The 20,528-nt window shown below is 39.8% G+C and overlaps 1 protein-coding gene across 4 annotated transcripts in view; it reads left to right on the top strand.

Annotated features, from left to right (window-relative positions):
- hnrnpk (heterogeneous nuclear ribonucleoprotein K) overlaps positions 1-20,437 on the top strand; it is a 28,734-nt gene extending 8,297 nt beyond the window's left edge. Inside the window, exons 4-16 of one of the 4 annotated variants that reach the window (XM_057831679.1) lie at positions 110-166; positions 834-877; positions 4,478-4,550; positions 4,634-4,747; positions 6,438-6,566; positions 11,820-12,142; positions 12,461-12,508; positions 15,503-15,542; positions 16,179-16,194; positions 16,424-16,456; positions 17,586-17,644; positions 18,360-18,529; positions 19,765-20,437. In XM_057831679.1, coding sequence (XP_057687662.1) covers positions 110-166; positions 834-877; positions 4,478-4,550; positions 4,634-4,747; positions 6,438-6,566; positions 11,820-12,142; positions 12,461-12,508; positions 15,503-15,542; positions 16,179-16,194; positions 16,424-16,456; positions 17,586-17,644; positions 18,360-18,529; positions 19,765-19,795 — 1,137 coding nt within the window. In that variant the 3' untranslated portion in view covers positions 19,796-20,437. The other 3 variants (XM_057831677.1, XM_057831678.1, XM_057831680.1) reach the window with 3 other exon arrangements.
- Positions 20,438-20,528: the final 91 nt, after the last annotated feature.

Raw genomic sequence — 20,528 nt, 5'->3', positions numbered from 1 at the left:
ACCGTTACACCCTTACTGTTTTTAGGTATTTTTTACTTTTGCATGTCTGTATTTTTCCCCACCTTGTGACCTGAGATATTCAGCTTTTTCTTAACTTGTTTTAATACAGAATGCAGGGGCTGTAATCGGGAAGGGTGGCAAAAACATCAAAGCACTGCGTTCAGACGTGAGTACCTGTATTAGTTCAGTTCTTCTTTTTCCCCCCCTTTTCCAGAGCCTCTTCATCTTCTCTAATGGGCAGCAGGGGTTTTCCTGGATAGAAATGTCCCTGGGTAACTCTTGATTTAAGTTTAGACCATGTTAACCCAGTTAAAGGTAAACCTGTCCTACTGCTAAGTGTTTCTATCTCAGAATGATAGCTCAAAGAACAGCACAATGTGGTGTTCAGGTAACCTGGTTTATTTCATTCAAAGTCATTGCCTCCAGTTTGCCCTCCCACTCCCCTCTCCTGCTGTCTTCTGGTCTGTTCCCCAAACGTTAAACTCTTCATGTTTAATATAACATAACTTCATTTTTCCAATGTCAACCTTCTCTCCTCTCTGCCAAGCCAATCTCTCAGAGAATTCAACACAAGAATGATCAGTGTAGAGCCTGTATATTAAAACTGTTTCCCCTCTCCCCTCTCCCTTGTTTATTATTTTGCTGTTGACTTTTTTGCCCACTTCCTCCTCTGTTGCCCATGTTCTGGATGGCCCCTCCTGCGCCCGCCCGCCCACCTGACACCCCGGTTGGCCCTGTCCATAATCGCGCCCCGTTCCCTGAACGGGCGCCTTACTCGAATGACATCCACGCTCGAATGGCCCTGGCCCCCCTGCCCATGCCACCACGCCCAGTACAATGCCAGTGTGTCAGTCCCAGACAGCAGTGGGCCCGAGCGGTATGTCCCTAAGCTCCTCCCTCTCACTGCCTGACTACAGGTCAAACAGACGAGAAGATCAGTCATAGTCATCCTGCCTCTTTCTCAGCTCACTGTATTTGATAACCTTCATATGTTCTCTGTAACATAGTCACGGTTAAAAAAAAAAAAAAACTAAATAGCCAATGTTGTCCTTTTTGTTTTTGTTTTTTTCTTTTTCATTAATTGCCAAGGTTTTTCAGTCTGCTCACTGGTGTTTTTCCTCAATCTTGTTAGAATCTGCTTTTTTGTGCCAGACAGAATGCTTTTTTAAAATTCTTTTATTTTTTTTCATGATTACTTTTCCTCTTTCTTCCGCCCTTTTAAAGTGAATGTTATTGGTGCTCTGTATGTGTGTTAGTTCCATAAATCTTCAGCTTTGCGCCGACCCATTCTTTCCTTAGCTCATTACAAAACAGGCCTTAGATGACCACCACATTCCCTGGTACTACTCTCAAGTATTATGTTTGTGTTTGTCCTTGCTCACCTGCCTTTTGTTTCATCTCGGTGTAGTCATTAATTGCTGCAATAGTTTTAACGTAAAAGATGCCACTTTCCCAGTCCTGCTAACGTCCACATCATTTGGTTTTAATGAGACCACAGACTCTATCTTAGGGGCCGTTTACATGGTGACTCTCCGAGAATACGAAAAATTTCAAATTTGCATTTATAGGGGCCAGTCTCCATTCAAACAATGTTGCAATTCCGCATGAAAACTATGTAGTATTCATGCCAGGCCCTAGGGGGCAGTGCAGATTTACAAGGCAACAGCGAATTATGCACTTTGACCCCTCAGCCTAGAAAAAAATATGCCCGCCCACTCGAAGTTAAGGCATTTTTCTTTTGTTCAAAAAGGCACAAAAATGGAAACATTAAACATATTTAATTTAAAAATATTATTAAAACAGTAAATTAAATCCGACATTCTGTTGTTTTTAATGTTTAGTATAACCGCTGCGCATGCCCAATGTGACGTGTATGAGTGCTGACGTTATCGGCGCGGCCTCGTGCCGCGAGAGCCTTTGATATGCATGCGGCGCAAGCGCGCTCAATCCCCCGCAATCGAATTCTTCCACTTTGGAGGCAGGATTTTTCGTCTTCGACTTCCATCTTCGCTGACACCATATGCACTCATGGCCACTCCACAACACAGTCATTGTGTCTTCGTGTCGCAGAGTCGCCATGTAAACTGCCCCTTAGTTCTGAATCCCTATTCGGTGTTTATGCTTGCGCTAGTTAATGATGAACAAATGATAGCATATTACCAATGAAAAAAAATAACAAATTGGGTGCACTCCTATAGTGCTTTAGCCACATAATATAGTTGCAAAAGCCCATTATAAAGTGTTGCATTTATTAATTTTAAAACTTAACTTTTGAACCGTAGTATGCACCGTCATATTAACCTGCAGCTTTAACGTGTATCCCATCCCTAGCTGTACTGTTGTTAAAGGTAGAATGTGAGCTGGGTTTTGCGAATTATGAGCCTGCAAATTCATCGTAACTTGGCTGCTAGCACTAAGCCTGTAGCGATATGCAATGAGTCGATTTATCGCATGATAAATGAAAATGAGTGCGGTAATTTTCCCGGCTGCGATTTATTGCCGTGTGCGTGCATATTTTTGTGTGTGCGCGTGCTCCATGCACTCGGCACACATGCGTGTTGATTTCATATGAGACTCCAGTTCCTTTCAGATGTTTATTGGTCATCACCACGCTGTAGAAATAAAGTTCAAACATACAAAATAGGGAAACGCATCTATATTAGACATATAAATGTTAGCATTGCTACATTGAGGCTAATGGAAAAAAGACAATGTACTAATCACTTTAGCCTGCTATAAAATATTGGCAGTCTTCTCCAAAACGCAAAATTGCAGTTAAACGGTGAGACTTAGAACATTAAAACTCGCTTGTTTACAACATTTGCAAACAATGTCTAAAAAAATTACACAACAAAACTCGCTGGTTTACAGCATTTGCAAACAATGTTTAAAAAATGGAAGAAAATTGAAATGCTTTTTTTACGGCATGCAAAACTTAAGGTTAGCGGCTTACCGACCGTACTTCCGATGAACATTTCAAAATAAAAGCATGTCATGTTTAGCTTCAGAAATCTTTATTTAGATGTTGATCTCAAATACTTCGGATTCTACTCTAAGAAGAGCTTTAAAATGACACCCATTATGAAAAATCTGATTGGTATTGAATAATTTGATTTCAAATTTGCTAACGTGCACTTTGCAGGACAAGATGAGGCATTTTTGATCAAATAAACACTTTTGATGGTTTCTAATTTGCACAGAACAAAAATGTTATTAGGTTTCACACTTATTTCATATTTTGCACTTAGCAAGCTTTCAAATGAGTCATTATGGATTGTTTTTTAAAAGTTTTATTTTTAATATCGTTTGTGCTTTATTTAAGAATAAGTTTATTGCATTTGAATGGATGATTTATTAGTGTGTATCGTCAGTACATTAGTGGTTGAATTGGTTTAAAAAAAATTGACAATAATATCTCATATCGGCAATGATTTGAGACAATATATCGCCCATTAAAATTTATCGCGACAGGTCGAGCTTGCACATCATCGTGGATAGCTAATGTAAAGCTAGCTGCCTCGCCACAGCCACAGTTTGCGAACTTCGATCATTTGTTTGATAGGAGTGAGACATCAAAGGCAAAACTAACATTACTGCTGAGAGGCTTTATTTCGCACTGACCAATTTGAATATAATTCTCAAGTTATCCATTTCCATAGCAAAATAAACACTTTTGGTGTATTTTTTTGAAGACTTACTGCCCACAAGCATTTGCCACAATATTAATTTTGTTCGGATAGGAGTCCGAAAATTTGGATTTGCTAATTGCTTTTCCACGTCTCACGATTTGTGTCCCGGTCTAGTTATAATGATGCCCTGACTACTGTGGCTGAAATCTTACTTCTAGTCTTCACCCTTATCTGTTGAATATTATATTTTCTTGCTCAGAGGGTAAAGGTAGCAATTGTCAAACTTGCTGTTCAAGACAATAACTTTATTTGCTTGCTCTTAAACAGCTTGTCTGATGTAAATATTCTTCATAGTTCTGTAGTGAGCACCGGCCTTATGCTTGCAAATTATGTTGAGCACACATTGGTGTAATGCTTGTTTGTTTAGTTTCCCCTCTTCTCCCAATCCTACCAGCCAGATTGTCCCCAAATTTCACTCTCCTCGTCTTGCCCCTTCAGTGGTCCCTGATTGCTATCACTTTGTTTTTGTTTCCTTTTTTTTTTGTCTCTTTTCTTAGTTTTTCTGATCTGGACAACAGACCAAAAAACATCTTTGTAATCGCCTTCCTGAATTTTGTAGCTTTCAGCCAGCTGCAACGTGGCATAATCGGTCTCAAGTTACTAGAATAATGGACTTTAAAGTTTAAATAATTTTGATTAGAGGGTATAAATTAAATTTTTACACTTTTGAATTATTTAATCTAATATGCTTTTATCCCCTACCCCCTTCCTTCCGGGATACATCATGGGTTTCCCATGCTCCCACCGTGTTTTGCCACTGCCTTTGACTTGGCATGTGCCACAAAAAGCATCCTGTGCATCTGCGCCGACATAGAGACCATCGGTGAGATCCTGCTCAAGATTATTCCAACTCTGGAGGAGGTAAGGACATGGCATGTTTGTGTCCTTTCACACGCAAGAAAATAAATCAGTGTTATTAACATTTTTTAACATGTGCTCCACAGTACCAGCAGTACAATGGAATGGATTTTGAGTGTGATCTCCGTATACTGATCCACCAAGGCCTGGCTGGCTCCATCATTGGAGTCAAGGGAGCCAAGATCAAGGAGCTCAGAGAGGTGTTTTTTTATGCTTGTATAATAAAAGGATCAAAGATTCTGACTTTAAATTTGGCAGCACCTAACATTAGTCTTCTTTCTGCTCCCAATCATTTTAGACTTGTAAGTTAAGTGTTTATGTTGGGTGAATGTTCTTTTTCAAGAATGAAATCAAGAACAAAAAACTTAAGCAATTTAGCAAATGTTCTACACATAGTAACTAGAGAACATAAATTGTGTACAGCAGTCTTTGTTGTGCAGACCTACGCCTTCCAGTTTGTTGAAATGTATGATGTTTGAAGACACCAAAATATAAAGTTGAGTTTATGCACCACAATTTTACAAATAGTGGTCTCCACTGCCTTAGATGCTAAAAAACAATTACTCACTAGCACAGATCATAGACTTGTGCAAAGACACGATTGGGGAGATAACAAAAACTGCATCTACCTGATTTATTTTTCAAAACGATCAATATTCACACAAAACTTTGCTGGAACATTCAAATACAGTGTAACAATTGTATGCATGTGTAGCATGTCCCAATGAGTGTCAGGACACAGCTCTGAATGGCCACAGCTTTTTGGGATTTTATGGGTGGAACACTGTATTATATTAAGGATCGCAATGCAGAAATCGCAGACATCAAGGAGTGTTCGAGATTTTTTTTCAAATATTTACCATTTTAAACCTTTTCAATTTTTTGTTTGGATCGATTATTTATCTAAAATATCAGGGAAAATGCGACTGTAACAAGAAAAATACAATTAAGCGATAGTTATAAGGTAGATATCCGTGACCCATTTACAAACAGAATTTTTTTTGATTGTGACATTTGTTTAAAATATGCGAGTGAATAATTTTATAAAGTTTTTTTTTTTTTTTTTTTTTTAACTAATAGACATCAATTAATGATTGTCAGCTAAAAATGATACATTTCGGATAATAAATATGATTGCTTCTTTTTATGGCTAGGTTGAAACAAATTGCGCAGTGTCTGTCAGCGGGGGTCTCCAGGGTAAAACGGACAAATTAAAAATGGTTCAGGGGATTAATGCGCCATGAAATTGCTATGGCACTATATAGACGTATTGTTCTATCAAACACAACAGTTCTTTTGGCTTAAAGTACAGCAGTTTATTTTGAAGATGGGAACAGCCTTGTCTGTGTTTTCCGCCATACTGGATGTCCATTGCATACTATTCTCACACTTATATAAAATATATTTTGCAAAAAACAATTGCTAGTAATTGTTGTTTTGTTGAGTTAGTAAAAACAAATATACTGTATATGCTAAGGAATCTGATCAGGACTAAACCAGGTGCATCGAAATTTGATTGGGTGCAAAAAAAAAAGACATCCCTTACAGCAGCGGTCTCAAACCGACTCCACAAAGGGCCGCAGTGGGTCCTGGTTTTTGTTCCAACAGATCCAGCACAAACAGTTCAACCAATGAGGTTTCTACTAACATAAGCAGCACCTGATTGCAATCAACTGATTACACTTGTAAGAAACCAGATTGGTGAAAAGGTATTTGTCTCGTTTGGTTGGAATGAAATCCAGTACCCCCTGCGGCCCTTTGAGGACCGGTTTGAGACCACTGCCTTACAGCAACTGTAGGAGCATATTATATCCGGACGAGAAAACATTTTCTGCTGACAGTTTGGCACTATATTGTAAACATGCCACCTTGTGTCAAATTTCTTTCCAGAATACAAAGACCAGTATCAAGCTGTATCAGGATTGCTGTCCTCAGTCGACGGACCGCGTTGTGCTAGTTGGGGGTAAAATGGAGCGTGTGGTTGAATGTATCAAGACCATGCTGGAGGTCATCAGTGTCGTAAGTGAGAGATGTTGGACAGCCTTTTCTACACAAGATACTCTATGTATCTGGCATGCAATGTTTTTTTTGTTTTATTTGACATTTCCGTTAAAATTGCACGTTGTTTTGTTTTACATTTTACTATAAATTAAACTTAATTTATAGTCTGTGTGCATATTTGAAATATATAATATAAACCATCCAGTGTTAATCCAGCCTTAAAATGTTGCTGTAATGTTTTTTTCTTAATTTAAAAAAAAAAAAAAAACATTTTTTGGGGAATACAAATCATAAGTGTACACGGGTGTAAACGGATAGCCTTAGACCTCTTTCAAATGTGAATACAAATCCGACTCGTTTTGATTGCGTGCCAATACGATTACACTGTTAACTCTGGAAAAGCAAGCGTCTCCTCATAGAAATGCATTGAGGTTTACACGCCTATCTGTACAAACAACACACATACATGCATAAACACTCAGTGTACTGTAACTATTGGAGATCATCAAATATGACGAACTATGTCACATTAGTAGTGGTGTTGGGAGAGCTCACTTTAGCACAGCGTTTAACGTCACAGCACAGAATGCGTTGCTCAATGTGTAAACAGCCATGGTCACATACGCATTTATTTAACTCATTAACACGAGGACAGTGCATTCATTGATTAGATCATGTGACAGAAGCTACATTGTTGCCATAGCAACAAATTAACAATCAGACGGCACTCAACAGATGTGCCATTCATTCATAATTCAATTGCAATTTAGATTATGGACAATATGTTGCATGCTGTACAGTTCCTCTTCCATGAGCAGAATAGACACATGAAGAGAAATGTACATTAACTGATTCACTGCCATTGACAACGATAGACATCAAATCCACTTAAACTGGGATGACTGAGACGTCTGTCGGCGTCAGTGGTAACCAACGATTTAGTTTACTAAAAACGCTTAAGCCAATGCTTCTCAGTTATTTTCTGTTACCCCCCCCCCCCCCCCCCCAAGGAAGATGTAAATGTTCCGCACCCCCCCCCCCCCCCCCAAACTCTTTGTCGCCACTGTAAATAGTATCATTTGTCTATAATATTACTACTATAAGTACGCCTCTGCCTAACATTGTCCTTTTTTTTATTATTAAAGAAAAAAAGCAGTGTAGATCAAATTATAATAAAGTATAGACCCTACCCACGTGACGTCACAACTCCGCTCTCCTGACTGGTGCCGGCCACTTGTCCGTCAACACATCGTGTTGACCTGTTACGGCTACGTACATTCCTCCTATTTACGGCGTGTTTTTCTGCTCGTTAACATTAATAATCAAAATGGTGAAGGCCTGTGTGACGGTTGGTTGCAATAACAGAGAAGATAGACGGAGAGACTTGAAGTTCTACCGGATTCCGAGAGACACGGCGAGGAGAGAGCGAGATGGGCTGCTGCAATTCGACGAGAAAACTGGGCTCCAAACGATTACCACAGATTATGTAGTAGTCATTTTATATCTGGTAAGATGAATTTAATATATATTTAGAGGGTTTTGGGCTGACAACCACAATTAAGATCATTGCTAAGCTAATCGCCGACAACATACACGTATGTATGTAGTGAGAGTGCTATCGCTAATCCATATAAACATTAAAAGCCCTAGCTCCATTGACAAATGACATGAAATACATTAGACTTGACAGTGGATGTTAGCAAGAACAAAAGATTTTGAATTGAAAATTTCGTAACTCACCTTCCGAGCACAAGATTCCTGCCGAATTTTCGTGTACGAGGACCTGTTACACCCAACCAGCAACGTAGCATTTATAAGCCTCCAAGCTCTTAAAGTTTTTCAAACTTTCGTGAGAATAGGCTGATTTTATGTGGACAAGATAGTTGTACAGTTCAGGGTCAGGCAGAGACGGCGAAGGCAGCCGGTCAAAAATCATCGATTTAGGCATCAAATATGGATCTGGCGACTGTATAGAACGAAGCTTTTCCACATAACGCCTTTTATGCAACACATCCAGTGAGTTTACGGCATCAGAAAGCACCGGGTCTTCCGTGAAATGCATTTTAAATTCCTCGATCAATTGAAACCAATGCTAATACAGAGACAAAATGACGGACAAGTGGGCGGAACCATACAGCGAGCACGTGGTTTTGTGACGTCGGTGGGTAGGGTATATAACTTTATTAGCATTGTTGTTGCACAGAAAAGACTTTACGTGCATCAATTTGCTTGAATTAAAAAAAAAAAAAAAAGACATATAATAAAGTAACTTTATTAGCATTGTTTTGTTTGTAACAGAAAAGACTTAATGTGCATCAATTTGCTTGAATTAAAAAAATTTTTTTAAAAGACATCCAAACTATAAAAATTCACTCAAGGTACGTTTTTGACCGTTGGGTACTGAAAAATAAAATGAAATAAAATCAGTAAATAATAACTAATTCAAATTGATTAGAAACATTAACTCATGAGGACAATATGCCAAAAAATTGAACGAAAAAACAAAGCTCAATAGAAGGAAAAAAAAAAGTGTCTTTGGACAGAAGGACAGTTTTTATTTTCGCTGCTCACAGTATCCCTTCCTTTGCAATGGTGTGGGGTTAATTTGCACTGAGCATGCTAACAGTGCTTACTGGTTTACTGATATAACACTGACAAAGCGGGACGATTGTTGGCAATATTCGGCACGTTTTCGCTGAAAAACAATCAAGTGGCTTATCAATGAGATTGAGGTCTAATGTCTTTAAGTGGCGCCTTAATTGATCTGGCTTCTGGCTGTCCGCTATAATCATTTTTGGACGCAGTAAACAGTGGTCTTTCCTCATCTCCCACTGCATTAAAAGTCAAAGGCAAACGGCCCGAAAAAAGCACATTCTCTGCGGCCGAGGGAGAACCATAGGTGAGGGCGGTCGTCTTGACGATCCCAAGCCGAAAATGGCACTTCTTGGGCGGACACGTGAGAACCGGAGAAGACAGTGGGTCGCTGCATGAACCCGGCCGGAAAACGGCTTTCGAAAACTGCGCACAGCTCTTCATATCTCTTTTCTGTGTGGTCTTGCTTAGTTCAAAAATACTGCACGTGCTCTTGCTTACTTCAAAAATACTGCGCGCACTCTGAAAATGCGAGCGCCACTGCCACCCACTGAGTGGATGTGCAAGTACACGTTATTCTTGTACGGCAAAAAAAAAAAAAAAAAAACATGTTCCCTGAGGTCACATGCGCCACCCCTGGCACGCCCCACTATTTGAGAAGTACTGGCTTAAGCCGTTAGAACAGTTGTAAGGTTGCTGGTCTCTTATCTTCCGTGTTGTAATTTGACAAATTGTATGGTTCAGTGTTTCCCACAGGATTTTAAGAGACTGTGGTGGGAGGGTCTCTGACCAGTGTTTCCCATAGGATTTTTTGAAACTGTGGTGGTGGGCTGCATCGGAGTCGGACAGCCTCACCATGTCGTGCCACGGCAAATTTTTTTTTTCTTCATTATTTTTTCCCCCCAAGAAGAACATATATTTAAAATAATTCATTAGCTAGGCTAATGTTATAGGTCTCAGCTACGGTACATGTATGTAAAATGCGTAGCTGATTACAGCTACGTTACCCTATGTAATAATGCGACTTTTTTTCTCGTAGCAATAGTACGACTTACATCTCGTACTGACTCAGGGTTGGCAACCCAAACTGTTGAAAGAGCCATATTTGACCCCCCCCCCCCCAAAAAAACAAAACAAAACTGATACAGTATGTCTGGAGCAGCAAAAAATTCAAAGCCTTGTACAAGCCTTATAATTATCAATACTAGCTATATTAGCCTACTGTAAAAATGACTAAGTTGGCTAGAAATACATAATTAGCCTTCATGATTAAATGTTTATTTTCCCTGCAGTGGATCCTATAGCGCACCACGTGACTACTCTGTTGTACGATGCCACCACAAGTTTAACTTCATTACAATATTAATGAATTGAAAGAATGTTTGTGTCATGTTTGTCCTCCTAGAAATCCTATTAAAACAAAAAATATATTTCCCTCCCCCATCTTTTTCCATTTAAAAAAAAAAAAAAAAAAGGCAGCGCTAAAGAGCCACATGCGGCCCGAGAGCCGCGGGTTTCAGATCGCCGTCGTAGTCCTCCTTTTTCCTTTTTATTTGACCCTCGTAAGTACTACATTACCACAACAATTACAGTCCTTCTGTCAACTGACCCATTTACAGGACTGGGGGAATTCCAATAGCCGTGTAAAGAGTTTTACTTGATTCGGTGAGAAGGTGAATAGTTTTTTCCCCGTTGTTCGTGAACTAAATTTCCACACAAGCGCACATCGAGGTACCATTAACTTAGCAAGGAGAGGTATGAGAGTCATTTTTCGAGTGTCCCAGAGCTCGCGAAATTGGGGGGGGGGGGCATTTATCAAAGTTTCGTCAGCCGTAATTGTCTGAAGTTGGCGCGCCGGTGTTGTGCCGAAAAATAGCCACTCCACGCGAAATGTCCCCCCTGACGGGAGCGCCCACACGTCACTCGTACAGCCAGCCTTTTCTTACCAATCGATGGACACAGAAATGACGTTCTTGTACCGTGAATATGTATCATTTTACTCTGCTTGAACTAATAAATATTTTACTGTGACCAACGCTCTGAAAATAGAGCAAGGCTTTATTTTGGGCCCCGCCTCTCCGCGCAAGTTCAATCAAAGTTTGCTTTACGTCCAAGACGGCCGTCCACCGCTCACTTTCGCCGAAAAGTCCGATCCAAACTATTGTAATGCCCCGGATATGGGGAAGAAGGAGAGAAGTCTGTATTTGCTTGCCCACTTGATTGTGGTAACAATAATACAGAAAAACAATAACAAAATAACAGCGTGCTGCTAAGACATGCGACCACTATCTCTCGCTATCTCGCTCGTTCTCCCATTCTTCCTACTCGTTCCCCTTGCGTCTCCTAAATAAATAAAATACTACTCTAAAATGCTACTCTACTACCCGCGCGCGCTCTCGCGGGTAGTAGAGTGGAGTGGGCTACAGCTGTGTAATCGGCTGACTGACGCATTTGATTATTATCTTCTTTTTTTTATTCGGCGGGGGGGCAAACGAGACATCGTGTGACTGATGGTTAATGTAAAAATGGCTCATTTTTAGAGCGACTCTGGTTTGTCTGCTGCAGTTATTGGTAGCCAATCAGTAGAAAGATCTGTCCAAAAAAATGCATATTTGCGCACACAAAAGAAATGGGCTTTAAATGAAATTGAGCACCTGGTCCTGTAATTTGTTTTTCCAGGCTCCAGTCAAGGGCCGCGCACAGCCGTATGATCCCAATTTCTATGATGAAACCTACGAATACGGAGGCTTCACAATGGCATTTGAGGAGAGAGGCAGCAGCAGCAGCCGCCGACTAATGAGCGGATTCACTTCGCGAGGTAGCAGGCCAAGCGCTGGCGACCGTGGCTACGATCGAATGTCGTCAAGCAGGTCTGCACGGGGACCGCCGCCCCACTCTCGGAGGGATTATGATGACATTAGCCCCAGGCGGGGTCCTCCTCCGCACCATCAGAGCAGAAACCGTGGCCACACTATGTCCATGGGTCGCTCACACAGAGGCGGGTAAGATGTTTATTTGGGTTACTTGTCACACTTTAAATGAAATGTACATGTTTTGTCTTTTTTTGCATGTGATATTTGTTTTTGGGTTTTTTGGGGGGGGGGGGGGGGGGTTCTGTAGTGGACATACTTGCTTTACATTACCACTTTATTTGGGTAGAAACTGTCCAGTTTTCTGAATAAAATTCAGTGCTGTGCAATATACACACATGAGGATATATTTAGTATTTGTCCATTTCATGAACTGTGTTATCACATCTAGGTGTCTGTGTTTTTGTCTGTTTTTTGTTTTTTTGTTTTTCATTTCCATCTTTTCCACAGAGATGATCGTTACTATGACTCATACCGTGGCTCTGATGAAAGGTCAAAGTAAGTTGTTGTTGGTTTTTTTTCCCCCCCCTTCTCTCCTCTCCCAAAAGTGATGCTCGCCTTTTTTGTCCCCTTTAGTCATGTACTGTATATGTCAGTCATTTCCAATGGTGATGATCTGAATGCTAAATGACAAGAATGATCTTCTTGTGCTAAATTGCTAATGTCCTTTTTTTGTGTGGTGGTGTGGATGATTTTCAGGTGCTAATCGTAAAACGTTTACAGGGGTTTCTGTTTACAAAGGTCTTGACATTAGTAGTTTTAAGGTGATGAGATGTAAACAACATGCTGACAAATTTGTGCCACGGCATTAAGCTATTATCACACATGTACTTAATCATTTGAAAGGGCTTGAGGGAATTGCTCGTAAACTCCAATCTAGTGCTAGAGTGCCCATATTTCGACATGCTGAAATAGCAGCATACCAGGAAGTAAAAAGCAAGGCTTTTCATAGTGCGAAGAACACTGCACCATGACAGAATGTATCTTTTATTGTTGCAAAAGAAATCCCTGGCTTTCCTCGATTAAAAAAAAAAAAAAATTGCAAGAAAAGGCTTTACTACATTTAGGGATTTATCCAACTGAGCAGGGAGCAATTTGAACGCCATCAATTATGTACACCAAAGTTCAGGAAACTGAGACGGCACATTAATCGAGACTTCCTCCATTATCCTCATGACATTATTAAGATACGTTGGCCAAAATACCACAAAACGCCACTCCCTCATCTATTGGTTTCACTATATGGCAACGCCACTCGAAAAGAACATTTTTCAATTGCCTTTTTTAAATTTTTTTATTTTTATTTATTTTTTTGCAAATGTCCTCCACACCACAATGTCGATAACGCGACGGTGCACTGTGTGACTGTGTGATGCTCACTGGTGGGTAAAAACCTGTGTAAAATATACCCCCACCCCTGTAATCCTAGTTTCAAACTGGCTCCATCAGTAACAGGGTTCCCGTGGGTCCTTTAAAAGTCTTAAAATGTCTTAAATTTTAATTTAACACCTTGATTATGTGGATTTGTCTTACATTAAATGGAAATTTGAAGTAGGTATTACACTTCCAGATGATGCGTTTCAAGCCTGGGAAATCATTGTCGTCTGCCTTAAAACCTTTAATGGTGTATGTTTGTTTTATTCTTGGCCGTGCACTAAATTACAGGTTTTGGGATTAATATACGTTATACTGTACGGTGTACGGAACCTCTGCATATGTCATCAGCAGTGTCGGCAAAATCCTCCATTAGAATAGCGTTAGTTAAGTTAGACATCCAATTCATTTTGACTGGATTGGACGTTTAGTGCTGTCAATGACACTGAAACTATAGCACTTACATTCAGTATATTTTGGTCATTTACAGGTTAGTTCCTGTTCATTTTAGGGCATCTCCAGGTTACTTCTTGTTGATTTTGAGTGACTTCCTATTCATTTGGGAACATTCTTGAGTCGCTTCCTTTCCAGTAACCCAAAATCTACAGGAAGTGACATGTAAATGCCCCCAAATCAACAGGAAGTGAGCCGTAAATGCCTCAACAGGAAAATGACGTCACGCTAAATCAACAGGAAATAACGTGAAATGCCCCAAAATGAACTCATTGCCTGGCAGTAGCTGCCACTGACGGCCATAGACGTCCAATCTGTTGGAAGTGGGAGAGATGGCCGCAAATGAACGAATGTTTATTCGCTGCTTTATTCTGTGATTAACTCATTCAAATTCACAGCTGAAGGATGAAAAGAGCTTGTTTTTCTATTTAATACTTTTGTTGAACATTGTAGAATGATTTCTGACCTAAGTGTTTTGTTCTTAAAATTTTTCACAATTCACAAAACGCTGCTCAAAGAAACCACAAATTACATTAAACACAAATGTGATCTAGCTCTTTAGCTAGCTGGACTCGGGCTGTGGACACTACTGGAGTGTTTTATGCTTAAAAATATGCCCGGTTTAGGGCTGCAGATATCGATTATATTAGTAGTCGATTAATCTATCAAGTAGTTAGTTCGAATAATCGAGCGATCAGATTAGGAATATTTCAAGACTGGACTTTCAAAAGAGCATTAAATACGAATTCAAAATAAAATTCTTAAGACTATTATTTCTTCAAATTATGCAGAATTGCACTTGCATTTAAAAATAAAATACCTGAGCTTAGCCTCAAACAGTATAAATAAATGATCTAATTACAACAAGGGAACAATTGGCTAACTTGCATAGCAAAAGTCCGCCAACTTAAATTAAATGCTTTTTTTTATACAATGCTCTTAACCAATTGTTCAAATACATATTACCACAAAAACAAATGGCTAAATATACCTATAAATTACGAATACATTTAAAAAATTGCTTAAAAAAAAACCTGCCTTATGTTGGTCTTAACGGGGAGGAGCTGGATTCATTCATGTTAAATGAGTAATGTTATATTCACTGTTGCCACTAAAGGGCAGTATATCCACCCAATAAAATTAAATGCAAACACTTTCAAAAGAAAACCATTACGACGCCACTCTAATTAAATAAATACTCAAAGCAGCAAAATTAATCGTTACAGCACTAGTTCAGTTACTTTATATCAAATTCTGTTTGTGGAGACGATGTGGATTCGAAACATAACGACTGAACATATGGAAATGGGTGAACGAAAATTGGATTTCAAACAAATGTCCTTCGCGTTAGTGACGAGGCTAGCAAATAAATGCACATTGTGAGGGGTGGGAGCAGCAGCCCTTGGCTCTGATCTTCATCACCACCACCTGTCACTCCTCTCACCATAACGCTGTCAGAGCTGTTCCTGTGATTGTGTGGGAAGATGGCTGGGAGGAAATGTGTTTATACTGTAATCTTGCTCAGCGTGTGTGTGCAGGTTGACCTGGACTGTAATTTATTTTCCGCTCTCCTCACCTTGGAACATTTTCAAGCATTTTTTTTTCCTAAGCGTTTTCTCTTTCCTTCCACCCCTTCCCCCTCTCCCGTGTCTCTCTCCTCACCAGTGACAGAAGAGGCAGAACGGATCGCTACAGCGATAACATGGTTAGTGACCCTTGCTAAATGCATGCAGTTCGCAGGGTGCCGGCATCCTGATGCTAGCGCATGCTGCTTGCCACTGGTTTGTAACAAGCTGTGATTGTGCTTTGTGTTCCACTCATGCCAGAGCTTTATTAAACTCTTCCGCTCGTATGTACCAGCCATCTCTCTGAAATGACCGTAATCGTCCCAGCTGGAGGCATCCAATAATAATCTGTTATAATTGCGCTCTTGCTGTGTACTTTTTCATGGCCAGCTTGTTTTTCTGTGCAAAGAGAAAGTGGCGGTGACCACAGTTGGTTGCTAGGCAATAATGCTTTGTTGACACTCTCACCCACCCGCCCTCTCTGAGAGCTGGCAGGATACTGCCTGTGGTTGCCCAGCAACAGCATTTTTGAATCGCCTGTTGCCCTGGCGACATCAGTTGCTGAATAGCAGGTGAAAATTGGGGCTGATGGGCGGAGGGGGGTGGGGGGAAGAGGAGGAGGAGTCTGGCATATGGATGAAAACTGGGTGGCTTTTAGTTGCATCTACTCCATTGATGATGCATGCACATGCTGGCATCAGCATGCACTCCTTCTGCGGGATGTGTACAGAGATGTCCCCTGTTGGTAACCTCTGTGCCTTTCTGTTTTTCCACAGAGTGGAGGAGGATATGGTAAGTTCTTCAGCTTTTAATGGCTATCAAAAGGATGTAGTGTTGAATGCTGTATTTGTTAAACTGCTTCTAAAATGTATGTATGCAGTAAGTCTAGGAATCTACATTTTATATGCAACCAACTCTTGTATTCAATAGGATTTTCCCCCCTCAATATGCTTTTCTTATATCATTTTATTGTTCTTTCTCTAAAATGTCATTGAGTATTTCTGCTTTCTGTTATGTGCAGACAATAGTTCTTCCTGGGATAGCTACCAGTCAGGTGAGTCCCAGACTGGCATTTCTCCAGCAATTTGCTTCTTTCATTCCTTTTTGTTTGTCTCGCCAAAAATAAATACTTGTTTTGCACAATTGGCACCAGCACCTGTGACGGGGGTCATCGTGCCATTAATTTGCCGTCGTATGTAGTACCAGAGGCTTGGAAGCATTACCCCAAATGCGGTGTGAGGTTTAACACTCACCCCCATCTTGTTATGCGCCACGGACCGCTTTTGTCGTCTAATTTGTCATTTGTGGCACACAGTCCCTATGGTAAGCGCCCACTGGTAGGGCAACATCCCTCTTTCACTGGGTTAGGTGTGAAAGCCAAAGGGGATTTATGCTGAAGCTTTTTATGGCTTTTTTAGGGAGAAAAAAAAATTATCCCATCCAGTGAAAGAGGCTTGAATAAATTAGTGTTTGAATTCAAGATCAGACCAATTCGAGATCAGAATTCACTGACACCAAGAGATTACAAAGGCTTTTTGTTATTCGAGACAGTCGGTACAAAGATTGAGACTATTGAGATTGAGACTACCAAGACGATCAAAATCATTTAAAAATCATGACAAGGTTAACGATTAAAGGGTGTTATGTTAAAGGATTATTTTCTCTAAAAACCATTTTAATTTCAACTACAGCATCTGTCAATTTTGTAAAAAAAAAAAAAAAAAACTATGGAAAAATGGCAGTTATTCAAACTGTTGCGAGAAAAAATTGTGTATAGAAATGAAGGTTGAAAGAATTTAATTAAGTTACCGGTAATTCAATTCAACATAAAATGAGAAACTTTTTGTTACCTTACGAGCGTGGTTGGATCTCATAATTCTCCTCCTACTAAAAACATTCCAGTCACAACTCTGAAAATTTTGCAATACCAGGGACTATTAACGCATGAATTTAGTGTATTTCTTTTTTGACTAAGTGCCTGTCCCTAGTTAACAAATTTGTTATGTTGAGAAGTTGCAGATCATTGCTCTTTGTGACTAGTGTTGACACAAACGTCTAGCCAGTCTGAGAATTTCAAAATGTGTTTTTGCATTACAAAAAAATTCATAAATGATGCTTTTATGCTTAGGTTTTTTTTTTCAATTATTATTCTGTTTTGTAACTGTTCAATCTGTTGCCGTCAGGTGGGCGGAGCTCCTACAATGACCCTGTCATTACCACACAAGTGACCATCCCCAAAGATGTGAGTAAGCTGCTGGATGTATTCAGTATTGGTTTATAAACCTATTGAAACTTCGAATTGAACTAGTTTCTGCCAGTACATGTATAGTATGTCATGGAATGCATAGTATTGTGAACACAATAGGGATGTTCCGATGGCATATTTTTACATCTGAGTCACTCGATTTTGAGAAGCTGCCGATAGTCCTGATCCAATACGGAAAGTCTTTATTTTATTCAAACAAAGGTTCCAAACATGTTACAGTACTGTACTGTTTACAGTAGTTCATCTTGAGCTTGTTGCGGTGTATAAACGTATATAGTTTTCTTTTGGCAGTGCCATTGGATTACTGGATTTTGTTACTTTTCAGCCCTTAAAAAGTTGAGGGGGAAAACATATATATATATATATAATGTGTTTTTAAAAAATTAAAATCACAATCCTTTTTACCTGATTCTGATCCCCTGAAAAATGCGATCGGCCCCATTTCCGATCATGTGATTGGATCGGGAACATCCCTATCACACACTCAATTAGAGAAATAGAAATAGTCTACCTATAAGCCCACATCCATATGTACTGTATCTCTAAAATGCATAACTATAATTAATTTGTCGCGAATGTTCTCATATGTGCCTGAGTTTTTATCAGAGATGTAGTTCCTGACTGTGCACCTGCTTGTTTTCCTCTTTCTCCTCACCCCACTACTGCCATGTCTTCCCACGGCTCATGCCAGTTGGCGGGCTCCATCATCGGAAAGGGCGGCCAGCGAATCAAGCAGATTCGCCATGATTCTGGCGCGTCCATCAAGATCGACGAGCCGCTCGAGGGCTCTGAGGACCGCATTATTACCATAATGGGCACCCAGGATCAGATCCAGAATGCCCAGTACCTTCTACAGAACAGGCAAGTTCCTCTTTGACTCTTGACTTGGATGATTTAGATTAGTCTTATTTACTAGTGTTTGGGGTAAAAAAAAAAAACTAGGACACATATGGCAGCTTTGAAATTAGAATGGACAATCCTTTGTTCGTTTTGAGGCATTTTTTCCTGCATCCTTGGTAAACAGGGTTACCAAATTTGGTGATAAAGAGTGATTTTTTTAAAGTATTCATTAATATTGGCAGGACATACAAAATTGGTAAGTTTTTTAATGTTAAGGGTGGTGAAACAGTACAGGTTTGATTCAGTTGCAGCAAAACTAAGGAACTGCTCTAAAGAAAGTCTCAAACGTGGACCTCTTAGAAGTTTGTAATATAGAAAACATTAGTTTTAGTGCATCTTATGGTTGCATAGATTTTATATGGCCATCAGTTGAGAAATAGAAGAAAATGTTCACTGCTCCTGCTCAAGTGCCTGTTTAGTATATTCAAAAGACCCTTGAGTAGACTAGCACAATATGTAATTTAGGCCATTTCAATAATTTTATGTTTAGAAATGGTTATGAAATGTATTCATGCTGTATTTCTACTTCCTCTTGCCTGCTGTCTCTCCACTAACATCCTTCCTCTCTTCCCCATGCAATCTGCAACTAGTTCTAACCTTCCTCTTGCACTAAACGGCTACGGAGAGGCAATTTTTATTTGCAATTGGGCTTCTCAGAATTCCTTTAATTGGTAAAAAAAAAAAAAAAAAATTTGCCCGCCGGAACTGTTTCAGTGTTAAGCAGGGAGTGGAGTGATTCTTCCCCTTGGCCGCTGCTGTGTGGAAGACTAGTGATTTTGTTGTTTTTAGTTAGATCAAGTGACAACAAATCACAGTCTGCCAAATAGCAGGGGGCTCCTCCTCTTCTGTTTCCCTTGGCAACCAGTAGGCACGTATACAACACACTACTTTCTTCTTCTTGTCGACGCTAATACAGCTGTACAACCTGCTGCTTGCTGCTGCTGTCTAATTAGCGGTTGTGTTCTCATGGTAACTAACCCTGCCTCCCTCTTCCTCTCCACCCCCTTCAGTGTGCTGCACCTGCTTGGACTCAAGGACTAACCACACCCCTTTCCCCCTCATTTTTTCCGCCTTTTTTTTTTTGCCCACCTAATTGTCCTCTCACTCAAACCCCTGCTGTATTGTATATTTAAATGTTTATTTTTATTTTCGGAACTGTCAATTGATATTCTTGTGCATTTTACTCTTTATTTCAGTGTGAAGCAGTTCTCTGGTCAATTGCTGTAGACACCCCCAGGATTGACTCAAGCAGATTGCCCCCCCCCCCTTTCCCTCCCCTATTCACAGCCCCCTCAGACTATTATTCTGGATTGTGGGTTCTTTTTGGGGGGCTAATTTTATTTTTGTATTTTAATGCAATGTTCAACATTCCTGTGCATCATATTCTGCATTCTTTAATATAAAAAATGTAGTTCTTTAGTTTACCTACTTACTGTTTCAAAATACACTTATCAGAAAAATGTCTCCTGGAAAATAAACCTATTTGTGATTTTTTTTTTTGTGTGTGTGTGTGTGTGCGTGTGTGCACGTGTGTGGTGTTGACTCACACATCCCATTACTGGTCTAGAATATCCAGAATTATAAGAATTTGATCGTTCAAACAGTTTTGGGCTGTGTCAGGAGACATAACAGGACACTGGCTTTATCTATTAGAATGTTCATAAGTGTTGTCATGTGATTTAAATTTAATAGTTTACACCCAGTCAGAAAGCCAAAAGAATTTTTGTTTGGAAAATTGAATAAAAATGAATAAAGCCCACATCTGTTCTCTTGACTGGAGTCAATTGATGTCCATGCTGTAAAACTGTCAAATTGTAAAATGAATAAAGATGCCACTTTTTACTCGGTTTATCTTGTTTCCTTTTCTATATAGTCGTCTATTTCGTGTGTAAGATTGTATCCTTTTAAAAGTTTTTGTTGCAACACCTTTTGAGTCAAGCGCATCAATTAAAGGTTTATT

This window comes from Corythoichthys intestinalis, chromosome 3 (assembly GCF_030265065.1).
Source record: "Corythoichthys intestinalis isolate RoL2023-P3 chromosome 3, ASM3026506v1, whole genome shotgun sequence".
Taxonomy (NCBI): domain Eukaryota; kingdom Metazoa; phylum Chordata; class Actinopteri; order Syngnathiformes; family Syngnathidae; genus Corythoichthys; species Corythoichthys intestinalis.
This window is presented reverse-complemented; position numbering and strand designations above follow the sequence as displayed.